Source organism: Neolamprologus multifasciatus, chromosome 1, assembly GCF_963576455.1.
Source record: "Neolamprologus multifasciatus chromosome 1, fNeoMul1.2, whole genome shotgun sequence".
Taxonomy (NCBI): Eukaryota; Metazoa; Chordata; class Actinopteri; order Cichliformes; family Cichlidae; genus Neolamprologus; species Neolamprologus multifasciatus.
Genome location: NC_140439.1, coordinates 20,899,093 through 20,919,176, shown reverse-complemented (window position 1 = coordinate 20,919,176; position 20,084 = coordinate 20,899,093). Strand labels below are relative to the sequence as shown.

General features: G+C 43.0%; 1 protein-coding gene across 9 annotated transcripts in view; it reads left to right on the top strand.

Annotated features, from left to right (window-relative positions):
* zfhx3b (zinc finger homeobox 3b) overlaps positions 1-20,084 on the top strand; it is a 287,490-nt gene that overhangs the window by 191,270 nt on the left and 76,136 nt on the right. For 8 of the 9 annotated variants that reach the window (XM_085162836.1, XM_085162793.1, XM_085162766.1 and 5 more), the window contains 3 exons: positions 5,156-7,666; positions 7,783-8,362; positions 10,864-11,360. In XM_085162836.1, coding sequence (XP_085018962.1) covers positions 5,171-7,666; positions 7,783-8,362; positions 10,864-11,360 — 3,573 coding nt within the window. In that variant the 5' untranslated portion in view covers positions 5,156-5,170. The remainder of the gene's footprint in view (positions 1-5,155; positions 7,667-7,782; positions 8,363-10,863; positions 11,361-20,084) is intronic. The other variant, XM_085162826.1, reaches the window with a different exon arrangement.

Sequence of the window (20,084 nt, the reverse complement as noted above, 5' to 3'; positions counted from 1 at the left end):
TAAATCCCTACTGAGGGGTTTTGGAATTTAGCTGAGCTCAAGTCTGATCATTTAATCAGACTGCCCTGTGTATGATCAACATACCGTTCTGTGCTGTGATTTCACCGCTGATTTGTCTTAAATAACTTTTCTTCCGCTCTGCAACATGGAATGGATTAGCACGATTTGATGGTGTTGCATAAAGGGTAAAATCATTTTCAAGGTTCTATTTCAGGTCTATTAACAAAGGAGGCAATTGATACTACAAACAAATCAATTTTGCCTTCACTGGCCAGTTTTGCTAGTGCAAAATGATTACTAAAATTGAGTACTGTGAAACTAAAACAATCAGCATATCACCTCCTGGGTATTTGAGTTTGCTCATATTGTAATCAGCAAGGATTATTTTGGCTGTAAAGTATACGTTCGTTCCAGCATTAGATTAACGCATAAAGTACACAAAAAGAACTACAGTAATAAAATCTGTGAGTTGTAAACCTTGTCTAGCTGCATGCTTGACAGATCTACATGCCTCAGTTCTGCTGCCTTTGAGAAATACCTCCCAGACAGGCCAGTGATCAGCCTCCCTTACTCTCACACACTGATGTAAACACACAGCACTGTTCTTCCCTGCCTTAGACTCAGCACAGCCATGGCTATTTCTGTTAGACAGACTGATAGCTCCTACTGAAGATCATTGATTTTACGGGAAGCCCTGTTTACAGGCCGAGTGCCATCGACCTGAGGTGACTTTTTGCCTCCTGCAGTTGGAGCAGTACTGGAGCACCTTTATGTCTGCATTAGCACAGGAGTAGACTGAATATTTACAGCACATAATAAATTACTGTGTTTCATTGTTAATTGTTGCTAATTGAGTTAAAGTGATGGGGATCAAGGAAACCAAGACTTCACCTCCACAGAGTTAACAACGAGTATTGACTGTTGATGTTCACAGTGACAGTATGAAAGTATTCTTGGATTTTTTTAAATAAAGAATGACTAAAGTATAAGAGGTGTATTTATGTATTTGTTTATATTTAATGATGATTGGAGCTTCTTGCTATGACAGTGTTAACCACTGCACCACAATGCTGCTCTACTGATAATGCCATGTATTTATTTATTCTTGGTACCATGCAGTTAAGCTTCTTGTGACACCATATCAGTCATAAACTCACATCTTGCCTTAGTGGAGTATAAGGTCTTTATACGGAAGCAAACCTGCAGTTAAAAAAACAAAACAAAATAGGAAAAAGGGGGAAGAGAAAAAGAAAAAGAAAAAACACTTGTGAAGTTTTAAAAATATCAATTCAGTCACTAAAATATAAGGGCCTTAAAACCAGACTTTTCTAAGCCATACCAGGCATTAAAGTAGACATATGTTAAAAAGTGCAATGCATGCATGCCTTTATTGGTGATTAATTGAAACAAGCTTACAAGATAAACCCATGCGCCGCTCTGCCTGAGGACTACAATGGTTTCCCCATCAATGAGCATGTCCCTAGTGCAACATCAAAAGCCTTCCCTTGCTTTATCAATAAGAACCTTTCCTTCCCACATCTTCCTGTAACTTGCTTAGCGTTCATGCCATTGATTTTCCAATAACCGCCCCTTACCCTGCGGTGGCTAGCCAGGCTCTGTGATGGCGCAGAGACAAGACACAGACAAGGAACATCACTGATGCATGTTTGAAAATCAGAACTGGTGTATTGTGTGGGGTCTTTCTTGGCAGGTTAACAGACTTGTGTGCCCTCACAACTCGTGAGTATGCGTATGTGCAGTAAGAGTAAGGGCACCCCTAAGTAGCAGTATTTACAGTTTGGACAGAGTCTGAGCTAATTCCCCCAGGAAACCCTAGAGACCAGGGTCTTCTAAAGGCAAGACCAGGCCTTTGGGCAGGTGATCAGGCATGCTTATAATCAGATGCTTCTTTAGCCTTTAATTCCTGCCTCAGTTGGCCAGTAAATCCCACCTAATGAAAGGACCCATATCTTAAAACTTATCTCATTTTGCATCCCTACAAAATGACATCCAGACCCACTCTCTGACATTGTTCATTAAAACCAAGGCCTTTTCACAAGGTTCAGTCTTATCTGCTTTGTGGTTGGGAGGGGGTCGAGCATAACCTTTTTTTTTTTTGCCACAGAGAAAATAGAAGAGCGAGGAGACTCTGGCATAAAGTCTTTGATGGCAGGTGGCAGTAAGGGGTGAATGCTGCAGTTAGGATCTGTGCATCATCATGCTTTCCCTGAGATCAGCTCAGGAATCCAGCCTTTTCTTCCCTGTGATTATCTCTTATTGTCAACTAAGGTTTGTTTTGGCTGCGCACAGCCTGCTTATTGTCAACTCAGTGGACCCATATTCAGAATTAAAAGGCAAAACAGGGGCAGACGCCATGACAGAATCTCTTTTTGTAATGCCAGTATTCAAATTTTTTTGTTTCTAAATATTGCAATGTATAACAGTACATAAAGGTAACTTGTACATAATAACAGTACTAGTCACCTCTAGTGGTCTACTCCATCATTTTTATTTGTGGTTATTAACACAATCAGCACACAAAGACACCAGCCTCCTCCACTTCCCCTCTACTTTGACCGCGTCTCTTTGTCTCCTGGACTCCTTTAGTCCCTCCTAGAGATTAAAGCTTTTCCTACTTTAAACAGGTGTCGCTGAGCCAAGCAGACCTCCTAGAGACAAACAGCATTATATCAGTTGGCCCATCTGCGACTTTCCGACTCCAGACAATCCCATTGCTCATCAGTAACCACTGCAGGTTATTGAATTACACCATCTTGATTTTAAAGGGCAATTCTGTTTTCTGTAAGCACTGGACACACCAAACTATCTCGGCGCTCCAGCACTGATCAAGAGTCATTGTTTTATCCTGTCTGTTGCTAATTGCTTGAGGAATCTTGAGCGGTAATGTGAATTGATGGGTACTGTACTCACCTTTTTTAAACCCGCGGAAAAGAGGAGACTAGAGAACTTTAGAGGTCATTGTTGGCCTTATCCCAGTCTCTTCTCCCTCAAGTCTAACCCTCTGTTTTACACACTGTTGCTTGGCTAGGGTTTCTCCCTTCTTTGGGGCATCGAGGTTTACTGGTCATCTAGTTTACCAAATGAAGCATGGAAGACCATTTAGAGGGACCTCCACAAAACATGAAACACATGAAGGGTAGAGCCAGGTGGGGGGGATTTGAGCTGGGCTCTTAAAAACTAGTTGTGCATGTGGTCCTAGTGTTCCCAGGCCTGGTTGAGACAGGCAGTGGAATCTGAAGGAGGGGCCTAATAGATTACAGGAACAAAGTGTGAAAAACTCCATGTTCTGACAGGACACATGGAGATGTTTTCCTATGAGACAGTCCATTTAGACGAGTCACTTTTTCTCCCCCACCCCCCATTTCATTTCGTACAGTTTATCCACTTGCTTTTAGTCTGAAGAATCACTGTCTGTTTGACATGTGGTGCGTTTTTTCTTGCATTACTCTCACTGCCCTCAGTCCATTTGTGTGAAATGGCTGTTGAGCTCATAGCCTCTTATTAATGGAGCAGATAATAAATACAGACCAGTAAGGCTAGTATCCCCTCACTCAATATGGCAGCCATCGCTAAATCATGTCTGGCTGTATAAAGCAATCATGTTAATAAGCCAGCCAGTCTAATATCTTTCATTTTATATGCAAAGTAACTTAAGGGTCACTGAGGTTAGCTTTTGTTGAATGTAAACAAAATAATCAGACAGACCATGCTAGCAGAAACTTGTGTGTATTTATGGTTCTCTATTTAATTTTACTTACTGCCCACAATTGACTCTTCATTTAGCAGACCAAATACAAAATGAGGGTCCTTTATCATGACTTTTTTGTTTTGTTTTTTGCAGTTTGAGTGCACATAGGCTGGGGAGGTCTCAGGTATGTTGCACGGGAAGCAAGCCTCATCAGACATTCATGAAGAGGCAGACAGACATTATCAATCTTTCCTCTCCTTCAGTGCTTTATATGTTAGGGTGTGGGGTAGACTCCATTCTGATCGCAGCTGAAATTTGCATCCCTAAGTAAATAAGTAAATAAATCAAGTGCAAGCGGTGAATGTGCTAATCAACCAGGACATGGCAGTGAGCTCGGTGCCGGGAAACTTTGCTCATGTAATATTCAGTACTGTTGGGTTAAAGGGCAGCCCAGAGTTATTGGTTTCAGCGCGATTGCCCCCTTTAATCAATGTTGGCTGCATCCCTTTAATAAAATTATTAGCTCAGCAGTATCTTGCGCTATCATTTTATCTCTTCTGCGCTCTAAATTGCAGCCTGCGTTGAGTCTCTCAGATGCTCGGGGCATGGCCAGCTCCCGAAAGCTCAGCTCCCATTTATTATTTCAGAGGCAGAGGATGGCTGGAGTGTTTGAAACCAGGCTAAGCGTGGAGGTTATTGGATGCAAGATCTAAACACAGCTGCAGTGAAGTCCCAAACCAGCTTATGTGTTTTGGGTTCATAGAAAATACTGACTTTTATTGCTCATGTTAGCGTCCAGACAAATCTATCTCAATAATACACATGAATTACATTCTTCTTCTATGTACACCACTGGAGGTGGAGTGGTAACAGTATTACTGTTAAGAATTTCTTTCTTTTTTTAGATACAGTTTTCCCTTTTTTTTCCCCTTCTAGTTATGTAAATGTACGACATGCTGATGGGTGGCTTCTCAATGTCTAATTATCTCACAAGGAATCTATTTGATCCATTAAGTTAGACTGTTGCTGCCTTTTTTCTGACTGCAAGTTAATTAAAAACAGATGTAGGATTTGCAGAATATAAGATTAGGGGTGTTGTTTGGAAGGTGAAGATAAAAGATGGTACCTTTGTGATATGGCAGGAAGATGAATCATGGAAGTCTTATTAGTGCTTGTCTCAGGTATTGTGTTTAAGTGCCTAATCTAGCGTAATGAGCATGGTGTCATTTTTCCAATTATATCTCAGACTTTTGTCTCTTACGATACATTGCCATACATTCGCTTGTTTTTTCTTTCAAACCTTTTTTTTTTCCATTGTCTTCCTTTCATATTTATAAGTCTGATCTTCCCCTAATATACATAGCAAATAAATTATGTGCTGTTTGTGTGCTTACTGTCCCAAATACAACTTTAACCTCTTATCGCAATCATTTTGTATCTCTGCAGGCCTGGATGCGATGAATGCCTCATGTAGGCATCAGCATGGACAGCTGTGAGTCTCCCGTGGTTTCTGGGACAGACGATGGGCTCGGCTCCTCCCAGCAGCAGCAACCACCTCAGCCCTGGAACGATCACAATAGCTCACAGGTCACCTGCACCAACCAGGCACCTTCCCTGGACCCGCTGTCTCTCTCTGGTCCCTACCCCTCTCAGTCCCAAAACTCTATTGCACCTCATGACAGGGTAAGAGAACTACAGTCTCAGCAGCAGCAGCCAAAACAGACATCACCCCAGACCCACCGTGATAGCTCTGCCACAGGCCAGCTGCATCCCAGAGGAGAGGGTCTTGACGAAGAAGACCAAGAGGGAGTGAGCTGTGGAGAAGAGGAAGAATCTGAGGACTTAGATGAAATGGAGATTGACAACTGTTTCCCTAGTCTTCAACCTTTTCCTGGGATGCCAATAGCTTCAGGGGGAGGAGGTATGCCCACTCTTCTGCGACATCAGCCCACACAACAGCAGGGACCACCTGAGAGTGGGAGTGAGGAAGGGGAGGAGGAAGAGGAAGAGGAGAGTAGTGATGTGGAGAACCTGGCTGGAGAGATAGTCTACCAACCAGATGGCTCAGCCTACATTGTGGAGAGCCTCAGTCAGTTGATCCAAAGTAGTGGAGGCATGGTACCCGGCCTGCTTCCTACAAACTCTCTCTCGAGTGGGGGGAAACCAGGGGAACCTGCTGGGACTTCGTCCTCAGTTTACCCACAGATCATCAACACGTTCCACATAGCCTCGTCCTTTGGAAAGTGGTTTGGTAATTCAGACCAAGGTTTCCCCAATACCTCAACAATGGCAGGCCTTAGCCCTGTCCTGCACAGTTTCCGTGTCTTCGATGTGCGGCACAAAAGCAACAAGGATTACCTGAACAGCGATGGGTCTGCCAAGAAGTCCTGTGTATCCAAAGATGTTCCCAACAATGTGGATTTCTCCAAATTTGATGGGCTAGCCCTATATGGCAAGGGTAAGCCCATTCTCATGTGTTTTCTCTGCAAGCTGTCCTTCGGCTATGCCCGTTCCTTTGCCACTCATGCTGTCCATGATCACCGCATGACACTGTGTGAAGATGAGCGGCGGCTGTTAGGAGATAAGCATGCATCTGCCATTATCCAGGGCATTGGGAAGGACAAAGAGCCCCTCATAAGTTTCCTGGAACCAAAAAATAAGAGCACTCCTCTGCCATCTACGCTGCTCCCTCTTAACTCTGGACAGAGCTTCTATGGCACATTTAGTGGTGTCCATCTAGAGCCCGGAAGCAGCAGTGGGGGCAGTGAGACCCTCCTGAACAAAGACTCTGACTCTGGCCTCCAGCAACAGCAGCAGCAACAAACCCCATTAGGCTCAGTGCTTTCTCTTGGAGGGCTGAGCATTCCCAAAGCGCCCACTCTTACCTCATCCCCAGGCTCTGCCAAAGACTCCAGTGCCCTGCCCAAACAGGGAGGGAGAACAGAGGAGCCTGCTGGGAAAGAGTTGGCTTGCAAGGGAGAAGATGGGAACACTAAGGGACATGAAAGCAAGGCACACTTATCCAGCCAGACCGGGGGCTCTGAGGAGGACGAGGAACTGTTATTAGGGGCAGAGGAAGATGAGGCAGAAAGCACTGCAATGGCCTGTGGTGGTAACAGTAGCAGCGGTGGGGGTGAAGCGGGGGAACCAGCTGTCTCAAACCAAAGCATTTCCAAATCTCCTTTATTAATGCCTAGTAGCACTCTCCAGCCTTCTCCCTGCACCTCTGCAGTCAGTTCCACACTTAACAGCAAAGCCCTTGCTTCCATTTCCTCCTCTGTCAAGGAAGAGGGTTCAACTGCAGATGGTGGAGGGAGGACCTCAGAGCTCCCTCTGAGCTTTAACTGCCAGGGACCTACTGTTCCCATGGCACTGGTGACAGCTGCCGTCAGAAGGAGCGAGGATGAAACTTCTGGCACTTCCTCCTCGCCTCTGTCCACCAATGCTGCTCCTGATGAAAGTGCCAATCGAGATAGTGCCACAGCTCCAGAACCAAATGATTGCCCTGCAGAGGGAGAGGAGGAAAATGGAGCCCTTCTGCATCATCACCACGTGCACCACCATCATCATCACCTCCACCCTTCATCTCATGGCCACTCGCACCCCCTCCCAGGGGGTTCCTGTGACATAACAGGAATGGGTGAGTGTTCACAGAACCATGGGCCCAGTGGCAGTGGAGTTAGTGGGGTCGAATGCCCTAAATGTGACACTGTTCTGGGTTCCTCACGTTCTTTGGGTGGTCACATGACCATGATGCATTCACGCAATTCATGCAAGACACTCAAGTGTCCCAAATGCAACTGGCATTACAAGTACCAGCAGACTCTGGAGGCCCACATGAAAGAGAAGCACCCAGACTCTGGAGGCTCTTGCGTATACTGCAGCAGTGGTCAGAGCCACCCTCGTCTGGCTCGTGGAGAAAGCTATACCTGTGGATACAAGCCCTTCCGGTGTGAGGTATGTAGATAACTTTTTGTTGATTTAGGTGCATGTTATATAGCAGCTAAGGATATTAAATTTGTGTCTGTATCATTTTATCACAGTTTAAGAAAAACTGATATTGTATTTCGTAGGTGTGTAACTACTCCACCACTACAAAGGGGAACTTAAGCATCCACATGCAGTCAGACAAGCACCTGAACAATATGCAGACACTGCAGAATGGAGGCTCCATTGGTTCTGCACAGGACCAGGTGTTTGGACATACACCAGGAGGAGTGGTGGCTGTCCCGTCAGTCACCCAAGCCAGTAGCCATCACCCTCCCCACCATCATCCTTCACAATCCTCCACTCACATGTCCGGACCTTGTGGGGTCCCCTCCCCAACCAAGCCGAAGAGCAAACCTTCTTGGCGGTGTGAGGTGTGTGACTACGAGACCAATGTGGCACGGAACCTTCGTATTCACATGACTAGTGAAAAGCACATGCACAACATGATGCTGCTCCAGCAGAATGTGACTCAGATGCAGCATGGGCGACTTGGCTTGGGTGCTATGCCTTCACCCTCTGAGGCTGAGCTCTACCAGTATTACCTGACGCAGAACATGAGCCTTCCACCAAGCCTCAAGATAGACCCAGCTGGAGCTGAGGCCCAGTTCCTGATGGGGAGCTTTCACCTTGATCCGAACATGGCTGCCTTGGCTCCTGCACTTGGTATGTCCCATTTGGTTCTCAAAAGCATTTCCCCACAAAAAAGAAAAAACAATGACTAGACCTTTTAGCTGAACTCTATCTTGATTCCTAATTTATTCATTTACATGAACACAAGACAATAATGCAAAATTTTATCAAATGAAAAACAAACCAAAACGATAAGCTGCCATACAATATGCTGTACTCCGGCATATCACGGATTTGTACCTAGGCAGCTGCCTTGTTCTCATGCCATAAGATATGTGTTTACCAGCAATGGTAGAATGTTCTAGTGCACAAGGCCAGCATAACTATTTTTTTTCTTATAATAAATGTGCCAGGCAGCATACAGAAAGCAAAAGATTATTTATTTCCCTACTCATGCAATCTTTTACAGGGCACTCAAATGACAGTGTGTTGATATGATTTAGCAGAATTTTGAAGCTCACTGTGTGATATCCATACAAGGTGATTTAGAAGGCCAAACATGTATAATCTACGCTTTCCCCCCTCCTTTCCACACAGTCAACCAGCCTTAGCTTTTTACTTTCAAACTGCTGCTGAACTTCACCACTGGAGTTCTCCATTTCTTCCAAGTCAGTAATTTCAGCTATAAATTTAATCTTGGTCAAAGAAGGGAGGTTAGAGGCCTCAGCAAGGGTAATTCAGCAGCATAGCAAAGTGTTTGTAGGACCAGTTACAACCACACAGTTTGTACAGACTTGTTTCAACTGTCACCAGTTTGAAGACACAAACAAGAATTTATTGCTGTGATTAATTTTTTTTCCGTCTTCTGCCATCTGGTTCATTTTCCTGTGAGGTGAGTAGTAATAAGCATATTGCAAGAGAGGCAATAATTACACAGTCTGGGCCCATAAACTGCAGTAGTGTTATCCATGGTCACACTTTAAGGAACTCTTAACGCTATCATACACAAACACTCTGATATTAACGGTACCACCATATAATACATAAGGCTCAGTACGAGATCCCTAAACAAACAGACACAGAGGTGCACTTTTTATGCTCTCATTCTGGATTTCTTTTTCTTTCTTTTTTTTTACTGTAGGGTGTATTTCTAAAGAGGTACAATTTATGGCAAGTGCTGACCTCAGGTTATATCAGCTTCTTTCTTATCCTCGCTCCCAAAACTCAGGACTACAGCCCTGATAAAGACAATACGAGATCAAGAACAGGAGTTAAAGAGAGGTGCAACTTTTACTTCTCTGTCCTGAAATATGGTTACAGCACACCGTGGAGCAATACAACTGTCAAGTCAGATGGTTATATACCTAAAACATTTGTCTTGAAAACAGTCTGATCAAATGGAAAGATTCCGTCTCTTACCTTTTTTTTCTTTTCAAGAATCCCCTAGCACAAAAAAGGATGGCCTAATATACAGAGATTCACATTAAAATAGTTTGAATATAAAGCAGCCTATATTAAACAAAAGCTTGGTCTGACGACATGCAATCAAAATTTAGTTGTGGACAAGGGGTCTATGGTAAATAATGAAATCTTGATAGTAACAGACAATGAGAGAAAAGGGAAGTGCAAGGGGGGGAAAGCAGGTAGGTACAGTATAATGACATATGTGTGCATCTGTGGTTTTGTATGATTGAGCATAAAGAGCCATGACTGGGGAGCTGGGTCTGTGAGTGATTTCACAGGGCTTCTCAAAGGTCTCCCTCTCCTGGCTATAAAAACTCAGGTAATGGAGAAAAGTCCAAGAACAGGCTGCATACTGCAGCAATAAATAAAAAGAAGCTGCTGGAATTAATTTAGTGTAAAGCCAGGCAGGGTCAAGCCTGCATGCTCGGTCTGGCCAGTGAAAGATTAAAGATCAGCAAGCAAAGGCAAAAACACCGGCTCTTACCTCGTTTTTTTTTAGCATTCATTTTTTTCCCAGACTCTACAGACATCAATTATGTGGTCGGTGTCATAAGATATGTGCTTGCAGTTTTTTGTGTTTTTTTCCCCCTCTGCTCTATGGTTCGACTCAGTACCAAGCAGACTTAATCTGTTAGGTGTTAGAGGTAATCTGAAGAGAAAGGTGGAAAATAATCCAAGGAAAGTAGTGTAAATTAAAAAGAATAAAAAGCATCATTGTGTGAACAAGGGGAGTGGGGTTGATTCACAGTATTTTGAGCTTGGAAAGTCTTTACTGTAATTAGAAAACATGTTGCTTTTTTCTGTTGAACTTTAGAGTTGATTTACAGGCAGGAGATGAAAGAGCATCAGCCCAAACAGTGAAAATGTGCATGTTCATTTTCTGGCATTGGAAGGCTTTTGTAGAAATGTCCAGGCGCTCTTGTTTCCTAGCTCAGAGCTATTTGTTGGCTAGAGACAAACTAAAATGAGCATTATCCTTCACATAATATCATACCTACCAGACACATTCTTTTAAGCATGTATTTACTTGAAATAGCGATCTAGACTGTATGCTTTGAATAGGTCTCAGCTGATGATACTGTTTTCCTCTCTTTGTTTTGTTTTCTTTTCGTGTGTTTGCTTTGTTCTAGTAGGTGGGGAAATCCCTATGGATGTGCGGCTAGGTGGTGGGCAGTTGGTGTCTGAAGAACTGATGACCCTGGGAGAAAGTTTATCGCAGACTATAGATCCTTCTCTCAAGCTCTTTCAGTGCGCTGTGTGCAACCGCTTCACCACTGATAACCTGGATGTGCTTGGCATGCATATGGGAGCTGAACGGAGCCTGCCGGAGGAGGAGTGGCGTGCCATTGTTGGAGACTCGCATCAGTGCAAGTTGTGCCACTACACTACTCAGCTCAAGGCCAACTTCCAGCTGCACTGCAAAACAGACAAGCATGTGCAAAAGTACCAGCTTGTGGCCCACATCAAAGAAGGGGGCAAAGGCAACGAATGGCGCCTGAAATGTGTGGCCATAGGCAATCCGGTGCACCTAAAGTGCAATGCCTGCGACTACTACACTAATAGCCTGGAGAAGCTGAGGATGCACACTGTCAATTCCCGCCATGAGGCTAGCCTTAAACTGTACAAGGTCAGTGATCCACAAGTTTGTTTTTTATTTTTATTTTTTTTATCAAACCCATTATTCAGCCTTGTCCTGTTCATGCAACACAACTGCCGATTTACAATTCTGTCATTAATGCATCATTTGAAGTGTTTTAATACAGACTCAATGTCACATTTGACATTATTTTTAGTCTTTGAACTTCAGAACTTTGTTTTGCTAAAAATGCAAAACAAATCTTAAAAACGAATCCCCGTTAGAGCAATGCTTCTCTGCAACACACAGTACATGTTTTAGCTTTGCACCGTTACTCGGTGCACTCCAGAGGAATGAATGAAAGCTTTGTCGTGTAGCTGTTGCCTTCCCAGTTGTCATATAGAAGCAGGGCCCCACTGCTGCAATGAGAAGAACATGCAGGACAGAACAGGCGTAGCTGTTTTGGAAGCTTGGGCCTGAATCACTTGGAGACGAATGAAGAAGTGTTAGGAGACAGAGGTTTGGTGCTAATACTCCTCGGAGCGGGAAAGGCTGAATTGTTCTCGACAGCCGTATTGATTTTTGCTGGACTTGGAGCTTCACCTTCTCCTCTAATCATTCCATAATAGCCAGTGGATGAACACTCTCCGAACAAATGGCCATAAATCTAACAGGCCTGATTCCACTTAGGTACCTATCCTGTGTGTCTGCGGCTTCGGCCACTCTGTGCTTAACCCAAACTGGCATAGTTGCGCACACACGCACAGATAACAAAACACATACCAACACTGACCAAACATACTTGCTATAAGCATACACTACACACACAACAGGATCCAACACAAAGCACTGAATGCTGCCTAATAGATGTCATCCTTATTTGTAATCTAGCTTCAGCATCCTTGTTTGAGTATTTAAAGAACTCAGTTGACAGTGCAATGGAGGTATTAAAAGGTATGTGAAAAATGTGCTACTTCAAGCATGGTGTTTTAACCGCATTAAAAACTAAGGTGAAGTGGTCATTTTGAACCTCTTCAAAAATCTTGTCCATTTGAAAGCATTTCAGCATTATGAGTGTTTGTCAGGCCGGCTGAAATGACAGCCGTGTTTCCTCCTCACAGCTTCTTTGTATTGAAGTAACAGCAAAATGTAAAAAAAAAAAAAATCAATTTTCATTTTTTCTTAAAGGGGAAGGTGTGAAGCGGGGCTTCTGTTGCTACTTTTAAAGAGGTCAGGAGGTGTTTAGCTTGTCATTCTGTGGTTTGCTCCATGAAAAGAGAGACCACAGGGACATTTTTAGATTAGCATTATAGCATTATAGCGTCATTTCCAGCTTCATATTTATATTCTTGCACTATATTAAGAATTATTTTAATTCCCTTCAGTATAATCCTTATTTATCTTAAGGGGGTTTGGGTGCAGCCTCCTCTACCTTAAACACCCTCCTTATTTTAAGCCACCTTTCTTGTGATTGGCTGCCCCTTGCAAACTCAAGGTTTAAACTGCAGGAAGGCAGTGCTGCTGTGCTCATAGCCAGAGCTGGCTACTTTAAGGAACTCTTAATGCTATCATACACAAACACTCTGATATTAACATTTTAGTGTAAACACATAGTCTGTGAATTTGTCAGGTCAGTGCATGTGTTTCCCAGTTTTTGGTCCTCCTCTCTTAACCTTAGCTTCTGGACTTACTGGGCCAAATTCCAATAACAGTCTCCCATTAGAACGAAATGGACCAGCTCTGGCTTACTTTCTCTCATGCTTACACCTTTTTGAGAAAGATCCATGTTTTGCTTTGCCGCATAGAGTATAACTTCTTCTACATCTTTGTGCTTCAACTGTAGTGCAAACCCCCCAAAAAATCTCCCCTATTTCTTTGTCTGTGCAAGTTTTAGGAGAGAAGAGACATATGTCACACTGCTCTTTGGGCTGTGGGGGATTAAATATGTACAACACATCCAGGCATGATCATTTTTTATGACTTAAGCCTCTTAAGATGGCTCCATATTTCTTAAAACCAATTGATCTTCTGACTGGGAGTATGTGCATTTGTCCAGAAATTACCTGCTCTCTCAAGAGAACATAGTGGTCTTTTTAAGCTCTTCTCATCCCAGACCTTACTCCAAAACCTAAATGTTCATGAGTCAACAAGAATTAATACAGTGTTTTACGACTCATCAATGTTTAACGGACAAGCACATGGTTTTAAGGTTTTTTCACTGTACTGGCTCCCCACTTGACAATGTCAGTTTTCTTACCATTTTGAATTTACTGTCCTGGTAGAGATACTGACAGACAGAAAACCACAGTGCCCTAAAAGCCTGTAAAACCAACTTGGTATATTATGCATGCGCAAAAAAAGAAAAAATCACCATTCATTTATGCTTCCCCAAAGAAATCTGATGCAAATAGCACCATTTTTAACCTTTTTGGGGAGAAAATAAATCATCAAGTCAGCATAAACAGGCTGTAAGATGTGGGAGATGCTTGGGACACTTCACCCAAATCAAACTGGTTTGCATTAAACAGGCCCTTTGTGTGCACAGCTCCATATAAATTGGAGCCTGTAATTACTGGAATTAAAAAGGAAGGTTTAAACTGAGGGCTAAGCTGGATGGGATAATTTGAGAGTCTGTGGTATGCGGCCCATATTAGGGCTTTCTAAAAATATCACCCCCACCACCCCATGTATTGGAATGTTCCAAAAGACCACAGAACGATCCAGCAAGTCATCCTGACCACTAGACCACCACACAGTGGGGGGTGATGCTCTTTTCCCCTGTGTACTGTGCTCTCAGTTCAGAGATACCAATTCTGAAGTCTGTGAGTTCTGCTTCAGTCCCCTGTGCACTGAAACTAACTTATACCTTCTCTTTTTCCCATGGATCATGGGGATTTTGGTCGCTCTGATGACAGCATGATGATCGCCCATCTGCTCACAGGATGGTCACTCCTAGAGAACCCTCCACTGGCTAATGTGATATAGATACAGCTCTCCACTCAGGCCTAGGGGCTTCACTGTGTTTTAGTGTGGAGGTGAGAGACTCATCTAGGTCCAGGCCCCACTGCTTTGGCCAGACAGAAAGGGTGGGGACTAACCAGGCCAAGCCACAGGCCTCAGCTTCCAGTCAAGGGTTGGGGGAAAGGGGAGGAGCATGGGGGGTTAGCTGGCTACCTTCCTTGTCTCGGGGGCCGGTGCAATCGGCGGTAATTGAGATTGATTGGATGTTATTTTTCCTCTTGCAAATGTAGTCCATTAGCTTGGCACATGCATAATCAGTTTAGAGCGCAGTTAGCCGAATGTAATCATGTTCCTCGGTGTCTGCTAGCACAAAATCCACTCCAGATGCCGCTTGGCCATGGAAAGACGGGGGGGAAAGTGCCATCACTATCAGATGGGGAATCTTTAACCAAGCAAGTCCTGAAATCCCTTCCTCTGTTCTGCTCCTTCCCTACTGAGCACAGAGGAGTGTTAAAAAATCCGACTCCCTCTTTTCTGCCTTACACAGCCGGTCGCAAGGACTGTCCCATGCCTTACCGTTAAGAACAGGGCTTTTGATCATATGTTCTGCCCATTAACGGACAGAAAACATCTGTGACTTGTGTAGAGTTACTGCTCTTATTTTACCCCTCAGTGCAATCCAAAAGAATCAGTGAACACTGAGGAAAGAAAATGTCCACACTCTGCAGAGAGCAAATAATCATGATGAAACATAATAGAGGAAAAGAGGCCGTAATGTAAATGAAGGGATTAGTGGTTACATGAAAAGGCATTAAGGTGTTTCACTGATGATGCTACTCAGCAGAAGCACTGGCTTCTCAGATGCGGGAATCCAAGCAATGATGACCGCTCCCTGTTAATGATCAGAACTACTGGGATTGACTCGAGTCTTCTTGGACTATGCATTGGAATGCAGTTGGAGAACAACCACAAATAGGTTATGGATTTGATTCCAACTCTGGAAAAATGTTGTAGTTTTGCAATCAAATAATGCTGATGTGTATTTTGGATGTGTACAGCAGTCTGGTTGATTTGGTCTTGGTCCAAGAGCTCTCTAGCGGAGAGTAAGGCATCTTGTGGCATCCTACAGTAGGTAAGGTGGGTTTTTTGAATTGTTGTTTTCTTTCTTTACTTGCTGACTGGGCTTGTCGTGATTATATCTTTCTCCCAGTGTCTTAAACTTTTCTCACGAATGTGCCCAAATTCTTACTCTCATTGCTATTAAGACAAAAATTATAACAGGTAATCTGAGGTGTCCAAAACTTGGGCGAGTGGGTGCCTCGCTTTACCCTCTCACGTATGACGCATTTCTCTATGAGGGGGACTGGTAGGTGGTGGATGGAGAGACAGACAGGAGTGAGGGTGATGGGGGGGGGGGGGGGGTGCTAGAGGATACACTGCTAATTATCATGGCTAGCCTATGATTGTTCAGTAATAGTGCTCAGTGGGAAAGGTTGCAGCAGTTCCAGGAAGAGCTGAGCTCTGATTTACTGGTACTACCACTCTAATAAAGCGCTCACTGCACATCCTGGGAGACAGCCCATTCTCTCCTTTCACATGCACAAGTGTGTGAATGCACACACAAACAGAGAGACGAACAGGCAGGCGCACACACAGAGCAGCCGTGTCATCTAAAATGCCATAGGGCACATGAAAGGTATCTTTTCAGTAGTTCATAGAGAAGTTCTGTGTCGGCCCCTGCCTCTGTTTACTCCCCAGTTAACATTGTTATGATCCAGAACCCTGGTTACACTCTTTGTTTCAGTAGTCACCTGCAGGGTCTTAAACTCTTGCATCTTACTTCAAACAAATCGCACTTACTCAGTGGTGGGTGAAACAAGGAAGGAGCATTACAGCACAGAGAACCAGGGTGGATTTAAGAGAGCGGCTGTTAGGCATGTAAGGGGGAGCTAGCAGGGGTTAGTGTTTGGCTGTGTGCAAAAATTTCACAACTCTTCTAGCTCCCACCCCTTGAGAAGGCCAGAGAAAGGGTCAGGCTTTGACCCGTGGCACAGCTGTTGCTGCTGGTGGTGTTGATTGTATGTGCACAGGCCCTACTGTGGGTGTTGCTGGGGCTTACTCAGTGACAGTGAATGAAAGCAAAAAGGGAGGAAGGAGAAAGCTCCTTTGACAGGGGAGGATAGACTTTTCTCAGCTCTCAGCTTTTTTCCCCCGCAGTTGCTAGAGTTAAAAATCTGGTGGATTATAAACCAGGTGCTCAGTCCGGGGTTTGTTTTAGATAGAGTGACACATTTTCTGTGTTCTTTGGTAATTTCCTGTTCCTAACGCTCTTTGTGTTTTGATTGTCTGCCATTATGTTATTTTTTTTATTTGTTGTTATATGACTTTTTTATGTGTGTGTTTTTGGGCAAGAGAGAAGTGCATAAAGTGTAGGTTATGGGTTTGTTAAAGTAAACAGATATGAGGCACAGGTTTTTGTGACTAGGTTCATTGGTTTCAGACAGAGATAAGCTCCACTTTGCCTCACTGTAGATTTACACCACAAAGCACTTGCCTAAAGTGACAAAACCGCTGTGCATCTCCCACCAAATTTGTAGTTTTTTTTTTCAATTAAGTAATTGTTTAAAAAAATATTGTTACATTCACTTTTCTTTCTTTCTTTTGCTTTTTTTCTTCTTTTTTTTCAATTCTACAGTGGAAATCTTTTTTCCAAAAGTAACTCAAAACATGGAGAGTGAAACTGTGGAGATGTGGATTTGAATAAAGTTTTATATGTGCTTTTATTTAATTTAAATTTTATTTTTTAGGGGGGATTCCCAGCTAAGTCCTCTTCCTGCCTGTTAGAAATTCTCGAACCTCACTGCAGAGCTGTTAACATTATTACCAACACACTGATTCTCTCACTAAATCAAAAGGTCAGGCTCCCAAGCCCATAAAGCCTTCCCGGCTTCAATTTATTTAAAAATTTTGCAATTGCGACAGTAAAACAGTAAAATGAAGTTCTTAATTTGATCGTAGGAGATGGAGAGATTATTGAGCGAGCATTTACATCTTGGACAAACTTCTCACCTGCTAAAGTTCTGTAAAGATGATATTTCAAGCGAGTTGTTTCTGTCTTTGTTTACTAATTCCACAAAACCTTACTTCAAAGGTGCCTGGCAATGATATACCTTTTTGTTTTTAAAATGACCCCCTTATCAGCCTCTATAATCAGCAGTTTTTACAGTGTCTTTGAACATATATATTTGATAGTCATATTTTTTCTTCAAAAAGACCCTTATATCAGTCCATGTAATCAACAGCTTCTGCAGTGTCTTCGAATCTATAAATTTGATAGTCAAACTGCAGTAAAATGAGTTGCCATGTGGACTGACTGTCATCTGAAAATAAGTAAATTGCTGTAAATCCCCGGCTTGAAGTAAAGACCTTTCACGTTATTCTCACAATCAGTATTCTGCAGTATTCTGAAAGTATTTATGGTTTCCATCTGATTTCCACAAGACATTAATAGTAGTGCTGACGTTAATTCTCTTCTATTTTGGAAATATGACTAGCCTAGACAGCAGTTTAACAGAATTTCTTTTTCTTAAATGTTGCTGTGTGTGATTCAGAAAGCAGAATTTCCTGCTCATATACTTATGATGTATTGTGAGTGCATGCAAAACTGCTATGTGGCTCTTAGCTCGACTCAGTTGAGTTTCAGACTTCAAGTTCTTTAGGTCCAGTTGGTCAACAGATCAGGTGGTGTATAGCCACCACACCTGAAAGACCAACAGTGTCAGTTTACAGGTAAATGCTTCTCTGGGGCGCCACACCAGGGCTCCTGTGAATCTCTGCAGCGTAGCTCCTAAGCTAAGGGGATGGAGAGACAGAAGCAGGCAAGCTTACTGACTCTGTGCCATCAATACATCAGTGGCTTAGCCACCAGATTAATGGCCTCTGTGTGGTCTGGGCCACAAAACTACTCAGTTTTGAGGTCTGTGTTTAGTGCAGCTGTACATTAAAGTGGGGTAAAGAGAGATGAGAGGAGGGAGAGGATTTAGGTGCCAGGATGAGCACACAGGGACCGGTATTCAGTTTGGGTTTGGCCAGCAGGGCAGAGTCATGGGACAGCAACACTCTACAGAGGGATGGATACATGCCCCTAAGTGTTGTAATATTTCCCTTGCCTTGTAACCTTCCCGTTTTGACTAAAAAAGGATGTTTGAGTACCAAATGCTTTGTTATTACTAAGTAAGTATTTTTTATATATTTGATATTGATTTATATGCACTTCATAACATGCAGTTATTTGACAGCCTTGTGAGACCCTTGCTTTCCTTCCTGTAGAGCAATTGCTCCTAAGTTGTTTCCCAGTTTTTATTTGTCTTAACAAATCATACCCTAAGGTTGTTCCATTTTGCGATGCATTGATTACCGTTGGATTTTAGAACTTCAGCAGTGTGTTACCTGGATTTCTGACAGGTCATAGGGATAATGCTGATAGATGTTTTCCTCAAGGCATCCTATTTTGTATGGATTGTGTAACACAAAATGTAATGTGGTGTCCTCAGCGCATTGGAAAGTCAGATTTACCCATCTGTGGCTACTACTGAGGATTCATTTAAAAAAAAAAATCATCCACCAGTTTCCCGGGACTACAATTTTTATTTGAAACTGTGGGACCTCAGGGTTTTTTTTCCCCTTGTGTCAAGAGAGAATAGCCATCTCTTCCTGAAGTTCATGGCTCTGGTTGTCCATCCATGTTTTGCCTAATTGCTGTGTGCTGGAGTCCAAGGTTAGAACTGGGAGCTGTAAATCCCTCAGTCTTATGCAGCCAATGTTTTCTCCAGATGTAGAAGAAAAGATTTCATCCTTTTGTAATTAAGCGGTGCAGCCCAGGGTGTAATGCGGTTTTTATTAGTGGTTCTGGAAAAGATCATTTTGCACCTTGTTTTCTCATTATGGGTTTTATTCTTGAATACAAAAGATGGATAAAATGATGGGATGAAAACGAAAGAAGCAGCAGAGAATAGAATCCCCTGTTTAAATTATTATATGGAAATTACAAGGTAGTAATGTAAGGGGTAGCTCTATGGGTATGTGGGGGTGCAGACACAAAAGGAGACAAAGGCATAGTTTTGAAACTCAACTTAGTGCGTCAGATGAAAGATGCCAGAAAGAAAGTTTGTATTATTATTATTTTTTTTAATCCCAGGAATTTTCCCAAACGTTATCTCTCCCATGGGTGCCATCTTCTACACCTGTGTTCTACTTTAAACTTACTTCTGAAATAAGAGCGAAGGGTGAGTCGGGAAAAGTGATTGTAAGTGAAAGACAGCTTTAAGAGTTGGGGACAAGAATGCTCTTCAGCTTCTCAAGGGCACTGATATTTTATGGCCCTCACATTCCTTCATGACACACTGATGCCCAGAATAGACAGAGAGAGAGTGAGAGACAGAAAAAAGTTTAACTACCATGCCTTTTAAACCCCACCCCCAGCATATCGTCTCTCTTGCCTATTCACCTTCACCTCACCCTGCTTCATTTATGTGGCAAACCTCTGGGTCACCCTCACACTTTTCTGCTACTTGGCCAAGCTAATGAAAGCAAGGGATTCAAGTGCAGGCTTTTGTTCAGCATAAGTACTTTCACACGTTTGTGTTTTAAAATTTTCTTTTCAGTCTTCACATGGATTTACAGAGCATTCTTTCCTCTGAGATCTCTGAGACAGCAGAGGAAGTCCTCATAGCCACTGAACTCTTAAACTCACAGATAATATACTATCATCCTTCACTGCCAGCCCCACAACTTTTTTTTTTAATAATTTCACCA